The following is a 19,568-nucleotide window of genomic DNA, read 5'->3' on the forward strand; positions in this document are numbered from 1 at the left end:
ACTCCGTTAATAACTGCTCAATTTTGATCCATTCCCTTTTGATTTTTCCAATAGCTATATTCATACTTTGATATCACTCCTAGAAACTCTAACAAAATTCTGCCACCATTTTAATCGGGAGTTTTCGTAGGAGATTTTTGTCTCCCTGCGATGTAATTAACTACGAGGGCTTGCGCTCGTAGGAGATTTAGAACCCCACACACCTGATTTTAAAATTGATTTTAAAACTTCACTAGATTTCTTTGGGAAAAGTTAAAGAATGATCGTCATCGTTGCATTAGAAGAATTATCGTAGAATGGTATTATCATTTCCCTTTGGGGAGATACATCCTTCTTCGATAAGGCTTTGGATGTGAAAGCGACGATCATACTTCTTGAATATTGTAATTGGGTATTTAGCTGAACTCTACTTTGTTCCTTCGGGTCCATATGAAGTTCTCTTTAGGACCCGATCATAATATTCAAGATGAGTTTACATAATTCTATGTCTGAACACCGTTATGAAAGTTTATCTTTGTCCCCCGGGGTGATATACTCTTTCCAACGAGTTGATTCGACCTTAGAATTAGAGCTCAACCTTAATCTTAAAATCCCCAAAGAAAACTAATATTTTTAAAATATGTTTTCAAAATTCCACCAACACCCCATAATATAGAAATTTGGAGCAAATGGTGTTAATCACCTTGCAACACCCTTTGGGAATGATGGAACTTCTAACCCAGTAAGCAAGGATATTATAGATAGTATGTTTGAGATATTGAAATCTACCAGCAATGGAAAGATTTTTGGCTTTCCAACCATCTAAGGATCCTTGGAGTTTTTGAAGAAGGGTCTGAAAATTAGACTTTTTAAGTCTCTTGCAAAAAATAGGAATGCCTAAATATTTGATAGGGGAGTGAACTAAAGGGATGTTCAAAGTGTTAGATATGACCTCCTCATCAGGCACATTATTAGAAAAGATAATAGTGCTTTTGGTACTGTTAACATGGAGACTTGAAATGCTAGCAAAGTCAAGTAAGATGCTATTAAGAGTGTGGGCATTCTCAACAGTAGCCCTGCCAAAGACTAGCAAATCATCAGCATAAAGAAGGTGAGTTATGGAGACATTACGAGAGTCAATTCCTTGAAAAGTGTTGCTAAGAGTGGCTTCCTCAAAAAATTTGAAAGGCTATCCATAACTAGGCAGAAAAGATAAGGAGAAAGTGGGCAACCTTGTTTGAGCCCAGAGGAAGAGTTGAAGTAACCTTCAAGCGCACCATTGATAGAAACCGAGAAATGAACATCATATATGAAGCCTTTGATCCAAGAGACAAAGGTATATGGAAACCCTTTAGCAATCATATGGTTTAGAAGAAAATCCCTTGATATAGTATCAAAAGCTTGGTGGATATCATACTTAGCACAAAACATTTTATACTTATCCTTAGCATTGAATTCCATAAGCAAATCCAAAGCTAAAAGGATGTTGTCATATATGATCCTGACTTGAATAAAACTAGCTTGGCTAGGGTGAATAATGTAAGGCATAACCTCTCTCATCCTGATAGCCAGGATTTTAGCAATAATCTTATAGAAAGTGTTACAAAGAGAGATGGCCTGTAATCAGAGATGTTGCTGGCATGAGGTTTATTAGTAATTAAGGTTATGGCAGTAGCCTTAGCTTGCTTAGGAAGAGAGCCCGTAGAAAAAAAAGGACAAAATACCCATACATAAAACTTGACAATGATGTTCCAGGCAAATTTATAAAATTTAAAAGTATACCCATCTGGACCATGAGCCGAATAATTAGGGGAAGAGAAAATCACATTCTTAATCTCATCCACAGTGATGGGCGATACAAGTTGGGGAACAAGAGTAGCAGGGAGTTTGTGGAGAATAGGAGCTTCCCGGCCATGGTTCGAAGGGGGAGGAGGGGTATTAAACAACTTTTGGAAATGCTAAATGATAGCATTGGAGATCTCTAAATGAGTATTATAAGTCTCATTGCTAGTGGATATAACTTTAATCAAATTAGTGTTGTGTCTAACATTAATCCAAGAATAGAGAAATTTGAGGTCATCCTCACCACTAGACATCCATTTAGCTTTAGCAAGTTGGATAATCTAATCAGACCATTCAGCATTTCTCTCAATAAGTTTATGATTGGTATCCTTTAAAACTAGGTTGAGTTCAGGGTCAAGAGGAGAGTCCTGAAGTTGAGAGATAATGAAATTTTGGCTGTGATTAAGCTCAGTGATTTCTCTCTGCAGAGAGTTGGAGGAGGACCAATTTTTGGTTTTGATCTTAAGTTTGAGAGTCTTGAGCTTTTGGTAAAAGGAGTGTCTAGGGCTACTGTGAAATTTTTGAGAAAAAAATGAGATAAGATCATCCCAAATCTCCGATTTAGAAACCCAGTAATTTTTGAATTGAAACCTGTGTTTCAAATGAGGATTAACACCATGTTACAAAACAATGGGAGAATGGTCAAAGATATAAGGATCATCCACAATATAGAATGAATTCGGGTATCTTTCCAGCTAAGCATCATTGACCAACATCCTATCTAACTTGATATGAATGGGGTTGTCGGTTCTCTGATTGAACCAAGTAAAATAGTGTCCCACCGAAGAGAGCTCATGAGCCCTAATATTTAAAATAATATTTTGAAAATCCAAAAGCTTGTTGTTGTGAAGCAAAGAGCCACCAGCTTTATCGTGGGGAAATATACAGCAGTTGAAGTTACCTAAGATAATCCAAGGTGACGAGATAGAAGTGGCAAGTTCATAAATCTCATACCAAAGCATTCTCCTTTCCTCCATAGAGTTAGAGGCATAAACCACAAAAATACATAAATTCTCATTAAGGTTCGTAGTCAACAATCCATGAATAAGCTGATGGAAGTAAAAAAAGGTTTGAAACTCACATTAAGTGAGTTCCATTTGATCCAGATCCTGCCCGGGGAGGCGCAGGCAAAGTTATCATAAGAGCCTTCTTGAGTAAAAATGCATCGATTAGAGAGAAACAGTGAGAGGATGTGAGTTGGTTTCCAATCATAGAGAACAGTGAGAGGAAAAACTTTCCCGTCAACGGTATAATAAATCTCATCAGGAAGAGGGGAGGTACTGCTAACATGGACACACACCCTAGCAAAGGTGAGCCTATTTTTTACTTCCGTGAGGGCATCTACAGCAAGAGGTATCCCAACGCAGCTGGCAATTTTGGAAATCCCTTCTGGCGTCCAACAGGAAAGTGGAAAGTTTTTTATTTTGATCCAAAGAGGGATCGATGGAAACTCTTCACATATAGGGACAAAATCTGGCGTCCACTTTTACAAGATGAAAGGCTTACCAAAAAAGAACCAAGGTCCTCCAGACCAAGCCATATCGTAGTCCTTTCTATTGTTAAACTTAAGGAGGAAGAAACTGTCGTCCAAGGTCAGCAAAGAGAGAGAACCCTTTAGAGAACAAGTTTTTTTGATAGTGGAGAAGAGGGCTTCATAATAAGGTACACGGCCGATGGAATACCCCACCAGAGATAGAGCCCAGTCTGGAGATCCAGCGTTAAACTGAGCCGAAGTGAAGTGAACAGTGGCGTTCTCGGTCGGATGGTCAGAAATTGAAGAAGTGAACTCATTTGACGCAAGAGGCTGAGTGGTGATGAGACTCTTCCAATCTCGAGGAAAGCTAGCAGAGCAGGAAGGATTACTAGGGGGGAGGAGCAGGGGAAGGTTGGAGGAGGACATCTCGGAGGAGATCCTCCCCAGAGTAGCAGAGGAGGAGGTGGCCAGAAATCACAAAGGAGAAAACCTAGCAGAGCCTCACGCTAAAACCTACAGTTCTAAACTTCTCTCTCTAGTCAAAATTCCTCTATTCAAATTGAATCCTCCAAGGAAATTCGGGAGTTTTCTAAAAAGAAAGCTAAAGAGACGTCAATAGTGGAATAAAGGTAAGTTCCATAAAAAATGCTAAGGCTTCTAACGATGTTATTAGCTATAAATGCAGGAAGCTTGGATAAATCAAATTGGATTGCTTGAATCTTAAAGTCAATCCTTGTAAGGAAAGGTCAAGGAGAAAAGTAATATAAGGAAGGGCAAGAAGGGATTATAGAGAGTATTTTGGGTGGACTCAATTTTAGATTCTTTAAAAATAGAAATATAGGAGGAAGTCACCAACCTGTGTTTGATGGCTGACAATCTTGATCAATAAGATCAAAAAGAAGTATGTGACTTAACCTATGAATAGTTATTTGATGTTTCTAAAAAAAATCATATTGAATATAGAAAATTGAAAAAGATGCATGCTAGGTTGAATTTAGATTTTCTAGAATTACAAAAAAAGCATGAAATCCTTAGGAAAGATCACACACTGATTCATAGCATCCATATGAAACTATTGGATGAGTTTGATGAATAGAAAAAACAGCATAAACTATTAAAATTATCCTACACTAAACTTGAAAATGTTTTTAAAATGTTTATATATGAATATAATATTATAAAGCATTATTTAAAAGTTGATAATGCTATGTTAGAAAGTGATAACTTATTTTTTAAAACTGACTTGAAAGCATTTGAGGAAAACAGGATTATATCAACACTTGAATAATTTTCCAATCCTGATAAGAAGCCTAAATTTTTAAAATCTAGGAAAAGATAGTTTCACACACGTTGATTAATAAATCCTTTTCTTGGAGTTAATATTTTTATTATGGAATGATTGGCCATATATCTCATACTTTCACTATTCATAGTAAATTATATCTAGTGTGAAGACCAAAGATGCATAAAATAAAGCATATCAAATATACATCTAGATTAACTTTTCTAAGAGGAGAATCTAAACTTGTTTGGGTTCCCAAGATCATTGTTTGATTATCTTGTAGAAATGCTCTCATACAAGACCTCATGAGAGAATTTGGTATCTGGATAGATAATGTTCTAAGTATATGATTAGAGACACTATACAATTCATATCGCTGGAAGCTATGAATGGAGGCAAAGTTATACTGGGAGACAATACCACTAGAAAAGTGGTAGGCACAGGTATGATTGGAAACTTGAACTATTTTTTCTTTGATAATTTTTAACTTTTACAAGGCTTAAAGCATAATGTGCTGAGTATTAATCAGTTATGTCATAAGGTTGTAGTATAAAATGTTTTCCCACTAGCTACATAATAAGCCAAAATGGAATTGATGTTTTGAATAGAATTAGGGTAAATAATGTGTAAATGTTTGATTTGAATTATATTAAATCTCCTATTACTTTTTATTTAAAAATAATTAGTGATGAATCATAGTTATGGAATAAGAGACTTTGTCATGCTAGCATGAAAAATCTTAAAAAAATTATCTAAAAAGCACTAGGTAGAGGAATACAAAAACTATACTTTACTAAGAATCACATGTGTGATGCATATCAACTATGAAATTAGGTAAAGTCCTCCTTTCAATCCATTAAGGTTCTTAGAATTAGAAAACTGTTGGAAATCATTCACATTAATCTTTTTGAACCAGTTAGCACTATAAGTCTAGGAGATAAAGTATTTGGATTTGTGATTGTTTATGATTTTTCTAGATTCACTTGGGTTAAATTTTTATGAGGAATTTAGAAGTTTTTTTTATGTTGATTCTAAGAAAAGACTAGGGTGTGAGATTTTATCAATTCAAAGTGATCATGGAGGAGAATTTGAAAATAAAAAATTTGAAGATTTTTATAAAGAGAAAGTAATTGATCATAATTTTTCAACTCCTAGAACCCCTCAGTTGAATGGAATAGTAGAAATAAAGAACATAATATTAATTAAAGATTCTAGAGCCATATTGGCAGAATATTTACTTCCAAAAAAAAAATATTTAGGCTGAAGCGGTTGGTACAACTTGTTATGTTCTGAATAGGGTGAACATTAGATCTAAATTATATAAGACACCCTATGAACTTCTTAAGAGAAGAAAACCAAATTTGTCACATTTGCATATTTTTGGATATAAGGTATTCATTCATAATAATGGGAGAACTCCTTTAGGAAAATTTGATCAAAAATCTGATGAAGGGATTTTTCTTGGATACTCTAGTGTCAGAATATCTTATAGAGTTTTTAATAAGAGAACTTTAGTAATTTATGAGACCACACAAGTTGTGTTTGATGAATCTAGCATTTTGGAAGAGTCAAGGTTGGAAGATGATCATATTAAAAATAACTCCCAAGGAATTAAAAAGATAAATTTAAAAGAAAAAGTGAAAAAAGAAAACCCTTTGCCTAAAGAATGGAAATTTTCTATGAATCACCCTAAGGAATTTATTTTAGGTGAACCTAGTGAGGGTGTGAGGACTAGGTGTAGACATAACAAAGAGGTGAACCATTCTGCCTTTGTATCGATGGTTAAACTCACAAACATAAATTAGGCACTTTTAGATAAATTTTGGATTTTAGCCATGTAAAAAGAGCTGAATCAATTTGTAATAAATGACGTTTGAGAATTGATTGAAAGGCAAAAGGATCAAATTATTATTAGAACTAAGTGGGTATTTAAAAATACAATGAATGATTCAGGAGTTATGAGCGAGATTAGTATTCAAAGGGTATAATCAAATAGAATGGATTGATTTTCAAAAGACTTTTGCCCCTATATCCAGACTTGAAGCAATTAGGGTTTTGTTAGCCTTTACCTATTTTAAAGGTTTTAAATTATATCAAATGGATTCCAAGAGGGCCTTTTTAAATGGGGTGATATAAGAGGATGTTTATGTTGAGCAACCCCTAGGTTTTAAAAATTCTAAATTCCTTAATCATGTATATAAATTAAAAAAGATATTGTGTGGACTGAAATAGGCACCTATGGCTTAGTATAAGAGATTAAGCACTTTCTTATTAGAGAGATCTTTTGTGAAATGAAGTGTGGACACCACTCTCCTTTTTAAGAAGATAAGAGATGATATACTAATTGTTCAAATATATGTTGATGACATCTTGTTTGAATCTACAAATAAAATCTTTGCAATAATTTTTAAAAAAAAATGAGTAGTGAATTTGAGATGAGTTTAATGGGAGATTTGAATTATTTTCTTGATTTTAAAATAAAGCAAAATGAGGAAGGAAATTTTCTTAATCAGTTGAAGTATATTAAGAAAATTCTCAAGAAATATGAAATGGATAACGTTAAACTAGTTCTTATACATATTAGTTTCGATCTCAATTCAATTAGATAACGATCCAAGGGGAAAATATATAGATTAAAAGAGAAATAGAGGTATAATTAGATCCTTACTTAACTTAACTATTAACATACCATATATAATGTTCAGCGTTTGTTCGTGTGCTATATTTCAATCTAATCCAAAAAATCAAATTTGATAGTAGTAAAAAGAATTCTGATATATCTTTTGGGAACTCAAAACTTAGGGATCTGATATCCTGAGCATAACTCTTCGTTTGAAATTTTTGGATATTTTGATTCATATTTTATAGGTTGTAGGGTTGATTAGAAAAGTATATCTAGAACTTGTCAATTTCTAAGAAACTCTTTAGTTTCTTGGTCCAGTAGAAAGTATAATTCAGTAGCACTATCTGCTACTGAAGCATAATATAATGTCTTAGGTAGTTGTGTGGCACAAATTCTTTGGTTCAAATAATAATTGATTGATTTAGAATTTTCAACTTGCACAATTCTAATTTTTTTATGGTAATACTAGTTTCATATGCATTTCAAAGAATCTTATTCAACATTCTAGAACCAAGCATATAAACATAAGGCATCACTTTATTAGAGATCATGTAGCTACGAGAGAGATTAAATTAAATCATGTTACTACAAAAATTTAACTTGCAGATATTTTTACAAAACTACTGGCCTTTGACACTTTTAGCACCTTAAGAACCAGGTCAGATGTGATAAATCTTAATGCTTAAATTAAAAATTCTACAAACTTGATGTGTTGTAAATTAGTTTATTTCTTTTTATTTATTTTGTTCATTTTTGTGTGTTTAGTTTTGTAATTTTCATTTTAGTTTTATTTTTACTATGAAGCATATTACTTGATGAAAAATGATTAGTTTTAAGAAGATTTTCTGATTATCATGCCTTATTTTCTAAGTGTTTGGTTCGTACTGTAAAAAAATATTTTCATTCCATACGAATTCAGTAGCATGTGCATGATAGGTTTCAGAGTTGAGCATGTAAAACTTAGTTTTTTAGAGGGTTCATATTGTATGATAATATCATCATATTGTACAATATATACAATTTCATCTATATGCATGGGGACAGTTTATCAGTTGGAGTCAGTTATTAATTGATGAACATACATATTTTGTCTACACGATTCAGTTGTCAGCTTCTGTAGGGGACGAACCTAACCATGTTTAAAATGATCTTTAATATTTTGATCATCCCAGATGAACACTTATTTTTCTATATGATTGTCTGGTCAAAAAGTCTATACGAAAGGATGCCTCATAAATGGCACTTTACAAAAAGTTGTTTCATTTTTTGCCATTTCCATTCGTACGTATGAAAAAAATTTTCCCCTAAATGATTTTAAAATTATACGTATGATCTATGTTTTGTACGGTACGATAGGCTATTTTCTTTTAATTAGAAGAGTCTTTGAAATCCTTTTCATTCACTTTCATATCCATTTCAAAATCCTCTAGAGCCCTCATCTTAGGAATGGAAAGTTCTAGTAAACATCCACGTCTTTCTAAGGGTTCTTCTTCTAGAAGCAGTAGGGATGATAACTTTCTATCTAAGGAGAATGAGGATGCCTACTTTAGGCATTCTTCTGCCAAAATCTCCCCTTCTCGACTTCTTATTCAGAGTGATCTTTACTTTTCTTTCATGCCCTTATTTGCTTTGAATCAACTTTCTTTCATCCTTACTTTCATATATGCCTACCACAAAGAGACTTTCCAATACTTCTTGGCCAAGATGAGAGTTAATGCGGACCACTTTAAGATTACTTCATATGTTCAGAAACAAAGAGTAGAAATTACCAAGGAAGATTTAGATAACTTTCTTTGTCTGAGAAACTAAGGGATTTGAGCCCACACTCTGACCTCAAGAGTTGATTTTGATTGGACTAAAATTAATCAAACTCTTAGAGGAGACTCCTAAGTATGTCATTTTTCTAGGATTTAAACTCTAAATCAAAATGTATGGGTCATCCAACATATTTTAAAAAATTATTTATCCCAAAAGTTGGTGATCACATAAATATGACTCCACTTTTGTCCACATTCTCCTATATGATTATGACTGAAAACCCCTTTAATGAAGCCGAACTCATCATGGACTATATTTATAATCTTTTTGAAATTGGACTTCCACATCATAAAAGAAAGAAAAACATGGTTTTAAGACATCTAGTAGCCTATATCCTAGAAAAGAAGTATAATCTGATCTATTCTGATCCTCCCATAGAACTTCCTATTTACTTCATTGATGCCTCTTTTAGGGTACTTTTTGGATGGGATCAGAGTTTTGAGAGTGATGATTCCCAAGAAGAAGGGGGAGCTCCTGCTCTCGCACCTGAACCTGACTAGAGTTTTTATGAGGAAATGGTCCAGCTCTTTGATAGAATGGAGACTCATTTTGATCAATGCTTTGATCAAATTGAGAATCACTTAAACCAGTAGGATACCAGGCCTGCTGCATGCGGCCTGCATGATCTTGCACGTTCGGGGCGAGGCTAGAGCGTCTAGCGCGAGGTAGGGCCGGAAATCGGAAACGCGGCTAGGCGAGGCCAGCGACGTCCGTGCGAGGCTAGCGCAGGATTCGGGTTAAACGGGTTGACCCGCATGTTGTCGGGTCAATCCGAAACCGACCCGTTTTTCAAACGGGTCATTAATTCAAACCCTGATCCGCCCATTTCACAAACGGGTTGACTCGAACCCGGATTTTTAGTGTCGGATTCTTGAGTCGTGTCAAAAATTGACACCCCTATCTACCTCTAAATCTCTTCTGATTTTGAAATTCATCTTTACATATTTTGCATACACAATTTTTTTCATATTAATTTATTTCAATAAATAAGGATAGAATCTGGTCCTCCTTTAACCATAAAAAGCTGAAGCCATCCAAACAGATCCAAAAGCATATTCATGGGTGTGGGAATGGCGACATCTTCATGTCGTCTACCACGACATTCAAGCCGCATGCCTCCTTGCCAGTTGGTATTGACCTTCGCGTCATTGGTTTTTTCTTCAATGGTCGCCAACCCATATTTCATGATAATGGATATGGAGATGAGCCTGCTATGCACTTTTGGAAAATGTCCTCGTCGTCTGTCTGCTCGAAAATGGTGGAGAGGGGGTGGCCACCGATGGGCCGGCGATGGTGACTGCACACCGTATTCGACAGTCGTTAATAAAGCCACAATTCAAATCAACTTGCATGAAAGAGTTACTTACCAAATGAGTGAAAGTCTATCCGACAACAATATTGAATTTGTCAATTAAAACGTCAAGCCTACTCGATCTCCTAAGTATAATTTATTTATCTAATACATAAAAGCTAATTTTTAGCTAAAATTGAAGTAACCGGATCAAGCAGGAGCAATCCAACATCACAGATGATTAGTGAATAGAAGTTTTCTGGGAGCCGCACAAATATTGAGAAAACATAGGGATCCAATTTGCCAGCAAAGGTGGCGATGGGTCCTCATGGTTGTATCCAAGTATTTGTCAGAGAAACTCAAGGTCATAGACTCGTAATAGCTCACCAACTGGACATATATATAAAGATCATCGATCTAGCTAGATAAGCTGCATGAAAATAAAGGCATTTCATCACTTGTACACATCATATGGATGCTCATAGTGAGCTTGCCAGACGCCGGTCTTCTTCACGGAAAATTATTAGGTGCGGAGATCGGATGTAGAGGTACGTTCGGATTCCAATAAAATATTTACATGTGGAGTAGACAAATTGGATTTGTTTTTTACTTTATATATTTAACGTGTCTGCGGAACTTTAAGCCTAGCTCATCAAAAGCGCAGCCAGAGCGCAGGTAAATTATAGATAAAGTGCAGGTAAAACGCAGTTAAAATGCAATAAAAAAGTGTAATAAAAGAACATTGAAAGTGCAAATAAAATACAACTAATGTATAAAAAAATCTTTTAAAAAAAAAGTGCAATAAAGACACATCGTTCACTTGTTAGATTTTCAATGGATGTTTGGCTACTTCTGGTGTTGGCACATAATAATTTTCGAGCGGTAGAGAGAGGAGGGCGGGCGTGCGTGTCTCTGCCGCGATCTTGTGCATGCTCTGCTCGGCCCAAGCAAGCAAGAAGCAATAGGTACCTTCTTCCTCCTCTTCTTCCCTATTCAAAACTAAATAGCCGCCCCTTCTTCTTCCTCTTCTTCTTTCCTCTTTGAAAACCATAGCAGCCCCTTTTTCTTCCTCTTCTTCTTTCTTGCTTGAAAACTACAGCAGCACCTGTGTACTTATCTTTCCTCAAGACAAGAAAATATAAGCTATCAAATGATGTTCTCTTGCTTTCACCATTTAAACATTTAATAGTGGCAAAGAACATATACTGCAATCAATTTTTTTTTTTTTTTTAATGATCTAGATCAAAAACTATTTTGGATCCTTCCTATCCTTTCACCCTGGGGTTTTCCTCTCTTTTGGGGTTCGATTTCGGCAAACAAACGGGAGAGTGAGAGAAGAGCAAGAGCTTTCGTCCTTCCGGTATGCTATAGTTTCGATCTTCTCACCCTCTAGTCGTGGTGTTAGAGAAGGGAATAGCAGGAGAGCCGTAATCAAAATTCCAACACAAAATATGTCTAAAATCCTAAAGCTGCAGATGTTTCTCTTCGTGGCCGATATATCTGATAAATAGATTAAATTTCTTATCAATTTTTTTCTATGAAGGGAATTTAATATGCTCAGTATTTTACCACTTATTCGTGATGTTTGATAATCAGCCTTCCCCTGTTGCTTACAAGTGTATTTTGATATTCTTGTTACTCAGCATGAATTCTGTGCTAACGGTCAAAGAAGATGAACCTTTATGAATATGTCCATTGCCCTTATTTCAATATGATTATGGGCATATGCATATTCATGAATATATCATTCTAGAAACAATTACCTCATGCGAGCAAACCATATCTTAGTGGAATGATGGAGAAAACAGTGAATTCTCAAAAGCATCTTTATATTTCAAATCCATAGTCTGCTTTACTAGATTTGTTGACAAATATGAAGTCTCTGAAAACTAAAGACATTTTGGGCTTCTTCTTCTCTTTATTTTGTTAAGTATTTCATATAATGAGTTTTGGTTGGAGGGGTATGAGGTGATTTGCTCTTTACCTTATCAATAGGATTATACAGGTTACTTTTTCACTTGTTCAATAATGAGATTATGCCAACATTCAAATATAATGGGTTGTTGTATATATGGTGGTTCTTCATATATTATTATGGGTTGAATTGTTTCATGAGCCTCATTCATATGCATTCAATACAGAGGTGAATGATCATGTTGAAAAATTTGCACCTGTTAATGTATCATTGGTATAACATATGATTAGCATCACAGATTTATATAGAATTGTTGGAAGATTAATATACACATTCAAGTTGAAACATCAATTTAATGCGAGATTTTGTGATTATATTGAGTACATATTTTATGCCCCGGTTTTGATATATGATTCATGACTATATCAATTTCACATTTGTGCTTTATATTCTAGTGGTGTACATGTTCAATGTATAATGATTTTGATTTCTCATCTCCTTGTGATTATCTTTTGCAAAGTTCATCTTCATAGAATGCAATACTTGTTACATTCAAATGACATAAATTTCATTCTTCCCTTGCTTAATCCCATCGATATTATGGGGAGAATGGACATTGATGTTTTACCTTATAAATTATGGAATACTTTTTTTTCTTGATTCCAATGCTTATAGTTTCTTTTTTTAGGTTTCAAAATCATAAAAGGAAGATTTTCTTGCATGGGCTACTCTTTACTTGTTCATTTAGCAGCATTGTGATAACAATTGAGAGTGGAAGATTGGGATTGTAAGATGATTTGTGATCCATTTTACAAACAGCTAAATCAAAGGGATGACATGGTTTCTCTCCTTCGTTCTAATATCTGCTGGTTGGGGGCATCCTTTATTTGAATTATTTCATTCTCTTTTATGGTACATAATGATTTAAAGGTTGTTATTCATACTTTTCATATTGAACTTTTTTCGACTTGGGCAAAAGAATATTTTAGTGAAAGTAGAGAAGTTCATTTTATGCAAAGTTAATGGATTTGATGATCCATTTTAATATGATTAGTTGTTTGCATCTTGATATTGTTGAATGGCTCGATGTAGATATATATAAATGTGAGGTTTTAGATAATCATATCAAACTCAACATGCTTATATAAGAAATATTTTGGGGAAAGAGAAGTGAAATCACCCCTCTTATTATTGTGTTATAATTTTGCAAGAAGCAGCATAATGTTAAAAATGATTTTCTCCTGTTTATAGCTTTATGATTTGGTCAAGATATCTTTATTAAGTCCAGGGAAGTATTGTGAACATTGACTGTTTCATTTTTTTTTTATGTTATGGGGCTTATACACACACGTCAATCCAATAGTATCCATCTAAATTCACTTTTTCTTTAAGCGGATTTGTTGTTAGTTGGTTATCTATGTGAATTTTTTTACTAATCCTTATATGGAGAGTTCTGTGTTGTTTGTTTTTACACACTCAATGACAAGCAAGAAATATGGAAATTCTACCAGGTATATACTCATTAGTTCATATTTTTATAGAATGATATTTTAGATGGTTATGTTTTAATAAAATAAAACTTGTATTGCAAATAAATGTCACAGCTTAGCTTATATTATTTGAAATCATACCTCTCCTCTTCATTATTCTTTACTTTGAATTCTTGCAATAAAAAAAAGAGTTGATATATAGTTTTGGAAGATTTTGCAATCGTCAACTTCTCATCATGAACTAGAAAGCACTAAAATATTTTATTGATAGTTCACAAAGTGCTGAAATCTTCCTATTATGTATTACATGTGCTGAAATTCCTTTCTATTCTTAAGAATACACGCTGAAATTGTTTTTATGAGATATTACATGTGCTAAAATTCCATCCTATACATGAGAATACATGCCCAAATTGTTTCATCAGTTGGTTTTGAGAGGTTACCTGTAACCTTTTGTGAGGGGAAAAAAAGAAAAGAAAAAGAAACCATTGATGTCGTCAAACATTAATAAGTTTTCCCAGGGAGACAAATACTTAGCTTTCTTTGTTTACTGGCGTCAGTGATTGAATCTTGATGATGGTGAATATCAAACGTTGTTATTTTATTACTCTTGACTTTAATACTCAATGATTATGTATTAGCCATTAAAGGAATGCGGAGGACCTGTTAATTGCATGTATACTTTTTACCCTCTACAGTTGACTGAATCGATGAAATGGAATGTGTTCTTTCATCTCGTTTCTTTAATAGAAGTTTGTCTTGGCTAATCTATGTTGCGGTTGTAGTTTATTTTAATAACTATTAGATAATCGTTTACTATCTATCCATGTGTATGCTGCCATGTCCTATTTATACAGCATAGTGGGTTACACTAGCTATACAGAGAAATAAACTTTGTAATGTCAGAGGTATCTTTACCTCGATATCATAGAGTACTCCCGCTATATATATATATATATATATGCAAGATGTTGGGGGACTTTCATTGCTTAAATAGCTATGCACATATGTTCTCGAGGTTCGGTAGCAAGTTCTTATTTATATGCACACTGTGATGCTTTATTTGGACTGTGTACATGGAGGTTGTGATGTTTTACTGATCTGAAATAAAGATTCATATTAATATTGCAAGGGAATGTATCTTCGTATTGTGTGCATTGTCTTCTCAAATCTTTTATGTGAATATAAAATACGGACATCTCGTCATTTCTACTCTTTTTAACATTCAATGAGTATGTAGACCGGCTGTTATAGCATTGATGTGGAGCTTATGGGCCGTAAAGCAAATATATTTTGTTCTCTTTGTGATTGGTTGATTCAGCAAAAAATTTAGTGAATGTCTTTGCCCTGTCATTAGAGTATGGGCCTTGCTAAGTTGCTTACTGTTTCAATTATTGACTCCTATTCTTTATCTGGGTCGCTTGCATGCTGATATACATATTTATTCATTGAAGGAATTCACTACTAACTTTTTTTTTGTTTGTTTGAAAGATGCAACACCTTTGCATTAAACTCAAAGAACTATTTCAAGCTACTAAACAATACTAACACATTCCTCTTTTAAAAAACCAAGAAAGGAAAGAGGAACATTATTCAAACTAATATCATCCCAAAGAAAATTGCTAGAAAGAGCAAAATTAATACATAAGTCTGCTTAAAAAAAATTAAAAAAAATAACACATAAGTCTGCTAACTTATTACAATTCCTATAAGTACAATTAAAAATAGCAAGAACATCCAACCAGTGTCCACCCTTGAAAACATCCATCTTCCTCAATGAGTTTTGAAGAAATTTGATAATATTATAATTTTCCCCTTCAATAATAATACCCTTATATTTGAACATCCAATCTTGAATGACATTCTTAAGTGAATGAATAGATAAAAGCTCCAACCGTGTACACAACTACAACCAAAGGCTAACAGAAATCTTCCTTTGCTATCATGGAAAACACCTCCAACATTAGCTTTATACGAAGGTAGTAAAGAAGTGTCAATAGTTAACTGATCCAATCGGGAGGAGGAGGGTGCCAATAATTTAACAGCCTTTGAGACTGATTAACACCCTAGTGGTCCAAACTTAATAAACCAGCAAAATAAGAAACTAAAGCATAACTAACTGAGTTAGTAGCAATAACCATAGTAGTTTCTTCATTACTCCATGTAAAACCTTATTCCTAACCTTCCAAGGTAAAAAAACCAGTGTAATACAGATTTACCCAAAAACCATTCTTAGAAACAAGATCATTCAGCCAACTACAACATTCTTCAAACTCACCGAAGGTAGGAAGACCAAAGCCCCACTTATTCAATCACTGAATTACCTCAATCAGTTTCACGCACTTAACAGCCACATGTTCTTGGTCTTCTATCACATTACATCCTCTAAGATATACATTAACATCTTGCAATCTTCTATATGTCAGAGATTGAAAAGTCGGAATAACATTATGGAACATTCGCCACCAGAAAACCTCCACCCGTGAGTTAAGCTTTGCCTTCTTAATCCATTCCCAGTGAGTTCACTACTAACTCAACTGCTAAATGTTTGCTCTTTGTCCGTATATATGCAACATTTCTTTAGCAGGATCTTGAAGACTACTCCAGAGTGGTGTTAACGAAGGAACGAAATTAATTTCTTAGGAATCTCTAAACTATTTGCTGATTGCTTCATTCTCTATTAATTAAGTACTTTTATATGGATCTGAGCATGACTTTTGCAACTAGCTATCTTGGGGATAGTAAGCACTCTTCTCCACAATCATCCTACAGTCAATCAATTTAATTTCTTTTTATGCATTTCTTAAGTTTGCCAACATTCATGATGAAGATAATTGTCTATTTTATATCAAATGAATTAATGTAATGGCTTTGGAAGAATTATGACATGTATATAACAATTATCAGCTATGATACACCAACATATCTCCTCAAAGAGGAGTGTAGTGTCCGACACGTATCTGACACGCCTCCGACACGTGTCAAACACGTCAAAAATGTGTTTGATTAAAAAATATTAAATATAAATTGGACACGCGTGTCCGACAAGCATATCTTAAATATTTTATGAATTTTTTTATAAATATAATTTTTTTGTATTAAGAAAAAATTTATTTAAAAGTAAAACAAAATTTCTGATTTCCTATCTACAACATCAAATCAATCGTTTGCACTTAATAACTCATTCATCAAATATTTTCATTTTCATTTATCTTTGGCGGGTCACTTTTTTGTCTTCACAATATTATCCAATGTCATCTTAGCATCGACGTCTGAAGTTGTTACAACATCGACCTTTCAAAATCATCTCAACATCAAAGTTTGACACTGTCATGATATTGATATTTGATGCTAGCAATCTTTATACCTTCAACTTGACAGCTCATCTTTTGTCTGATATCATCATAACATTGTCGACATATACACTCTTGATATTGACACCCGATACTTATTGCAAAACATTGATGACTGATTCTCGATAGCATTGACGTCTCCTCTCTTGATGCATGATAGACGGTATCGATGTTGGACCCTCGTTATCCTAATATTAATCATTTTAAGCACAAATTTTAGTTAAATGATTTATTATTTTTAAATTATTTTTAATTTTATACTTATTTAATTTTTATTCACTATTTTTAAAGTATATAAATTATAATGTCGTGTCCAACCCATATTTTTATCCTATATTTTTAATAATTGATGTTTCATGTGTCAATGGCGTGTCTTATCCATGTCGTCTTGTCTGTATCTGTGCATCATATAGGTATCAGTTATATTAATTGTCAAGCAAGAATACATGTTTATCTTATTTGGATGGAAGATGCAATTATCGAGCCACATAGATTGCAAGTTTTTTGTCTATTCCTTATATTGTCTCTTGTCATCGCAGCCGTTGTTTTGTTGCAGCTTGCATAGCATTCTGTCTGAGTTTACGAGTAAATCTGTTGTTGAATCATAATGTTCTGAGCGCATGTCTTTTAACTTGAAGGGGCTATGATGATGGTGCCCAAGCAGATGTTGCAAGGTGATCCTAGGAGGTCTAAATGCAGGCAACTGATTTCCTTGCTGTTTCATACTGCATGTATACATTTTGATAATTCTTCAATAGCAGCAGCAGCAACAGCATCTTCATCATCATCATCAACTTCTTCTTTTTCTTCAGACCTAAAACCAAATGGATCACATGCATTATCAGTCTATATATCATTTTGATGATGAAAAATGGGCAAATCCGAGCTTCCTTATTTGACACAAATGAGATTCTCTAAAATTTGAAACTTTTTGGGAATTTGTATGATTTTAATTGATTCATTTTATGTGAGTTTTCTTAATTAAAATCTTATGGTTTTTATTTTTCTATATTACCTTATTTCATTATAATTCTAATGCATCTTATTATATATATGAATTTCCCAGGGCAGAATTAGGGTATGTTTTGTGGACCTTTTCCTGAAAAAATTTTCCCATTTAAACGTCATTTGGATTTTTGGTGATTTATTAGATTTTTAATTTATTTGTTGCTTATAATTTAAGAAAACCTAATTTGTAAGCCTAAAAAGGTTTGTTCTTATGTTTCTTAAATTCTATGATGTGTTCCTATTATGATATGGGTTGTTTTTTATTTTTAAAATTTTTGTTTATTTATTGGTTATATTATGCAAGAATTCTATGTCCATAGGTGTCTTAAGTTATCTAAAACTAGGATTTTCAAATTTTTTAAGCAAATAAATTAAAATTTTCATGAAATTAAGGCTTTGTTTGGGACGGCTTCCTTTCTGCTTCTTAAAGCAGCTTCCTAGTACAAAAATTTTAATTTTTATACTAAGAAGCTGCTTTAAGAAGCAATAAAAAAGCCGTCCCAAACAAAGCCTAAATCTAGATGCTGAGGATAATCTCTAGATTATATTATGCCATAAAAATTTTAAACCATTTGGACTTTACATGAAAATTACATGATTTTCTCAATTTCTTCCCACCTATTCTTTAGTTAATTTTCTGTGGATGTAAGAAAACTTCTCATGCCTTAGAAAAATTTTTCTTTGATCAAAGAACAGAGTAATCTTTGATAATTTTTTCGAGCCATTTTGTTTTCAAAAGTTCTGGCCATTTGATGGTGCAAGACTTTGAAAATTCAACTAATGTTAATGTAAGATACGTCAAAGAATCTTCCTAGTGAATTTGACCCCTCACGTAGATGATTGTGATAGTCAATTATCCTTTTAAAAATTTGCTTAAATAAAATATATATAATTAAGCCAAAAGCTTTTGAAATAATTTTAAGTTGTGTTAATATTATTTTTTGAATTTGCGTATATATTGCATGCATTTTCTGGATTAAAAATGGCATTACTTTCAATTTTTAAAGTTCCTAATAATTTATAGATTTAGGCTTCGTTTGGGACGGCTTTTTTATTGCTTTATAAAATGAAGTTTTAGTAAATTTATTTATTTATTTTTGTACTAAAACTCCGTTTTAAAAAGCAATAAAAAAGCCGTCCCAAACAAAGCCTTAGTCCGCGTGTTCTTTCCTCTTAGTGGCTGCTATTGGTTTTTGCTTAAGGAAGTAGAATTGCATGCCATGCCAACAAATCGCTGCTATCTGATCTTTAGATCAAAACGCTCAGATCAAAGTTACTTAATTTTTTGATGGATTTTTCCGCCAAAAATCTGCCGGTAAGGGACCAATTTTCGAGTTCTTTCTTCCAAAACATAATATTTCCACGTGGTTTATTGCTCATTTTTAACTATTTCTTCGAGATTTAAGAGGTAAAACTCGTTCTTTTACTTATTTCTCTTTTTTGGGTTCTTAAACTTTCAGAACATATGCAATGTTGATATTTGTGACTAGAGA

The 19,568-nt window shown here is 33.5% G+C and overlaps 1 protein-coding gene and 1 long non-coding RNA gene across 2 annotated transcripts in view; one reads left to right on the forward strand and one right to left on the reverse strand.

The window, feature by feature from the left end:
• The window catches only part of LOC110109166, a 25,738-nt gene extending 22,017 nt beyond the window's left edge, over positions 1-3,721 (reverse strand). Inside the window, exon 1 of the mRNA XM_028698234.1 lies at positions 3,339-3,721. Coding sequence (XP_028554067.1) covers positions 3,339-3,721 — 383 coding nt within the window. The remainder of the gene's footprint in view (positions 1-3,338) is intronic.
• A 7,402-nt stretch (positions 3,722-11,123) lies between these two features.
• LOC110109176 lies at positions 11,124-18,054 on the forward strand. The gene is made up of 3 exons (XR_002304545.2): positions 11,124-11,274; positions 12,913-13,154; positions 17,706-18,054. It is a non-coding gene; the product is annotated as an uncharacterized LOC110109176 (long non-coding RNA).
• Positions 18,055-19,568: the final 1,514 nt, after the last annotated feature.

Source organism: Dendrobium catenatum, unplaced genomic scaffold (assembly GCF_001605985.2).
Source record: "Dendrobium catenatum unplaced genomic scaffold, ASM160598v2 fragScaff_scaffold_1056, whole genome shotgun sequence".
NCBI classification, from domain to species: Eukaryota; Viridiplantae; Streptophyta; class Magnoliopsida; order Asparagales; family Orchidaceae; genus Dendrobium; species Dendrobium catenatum.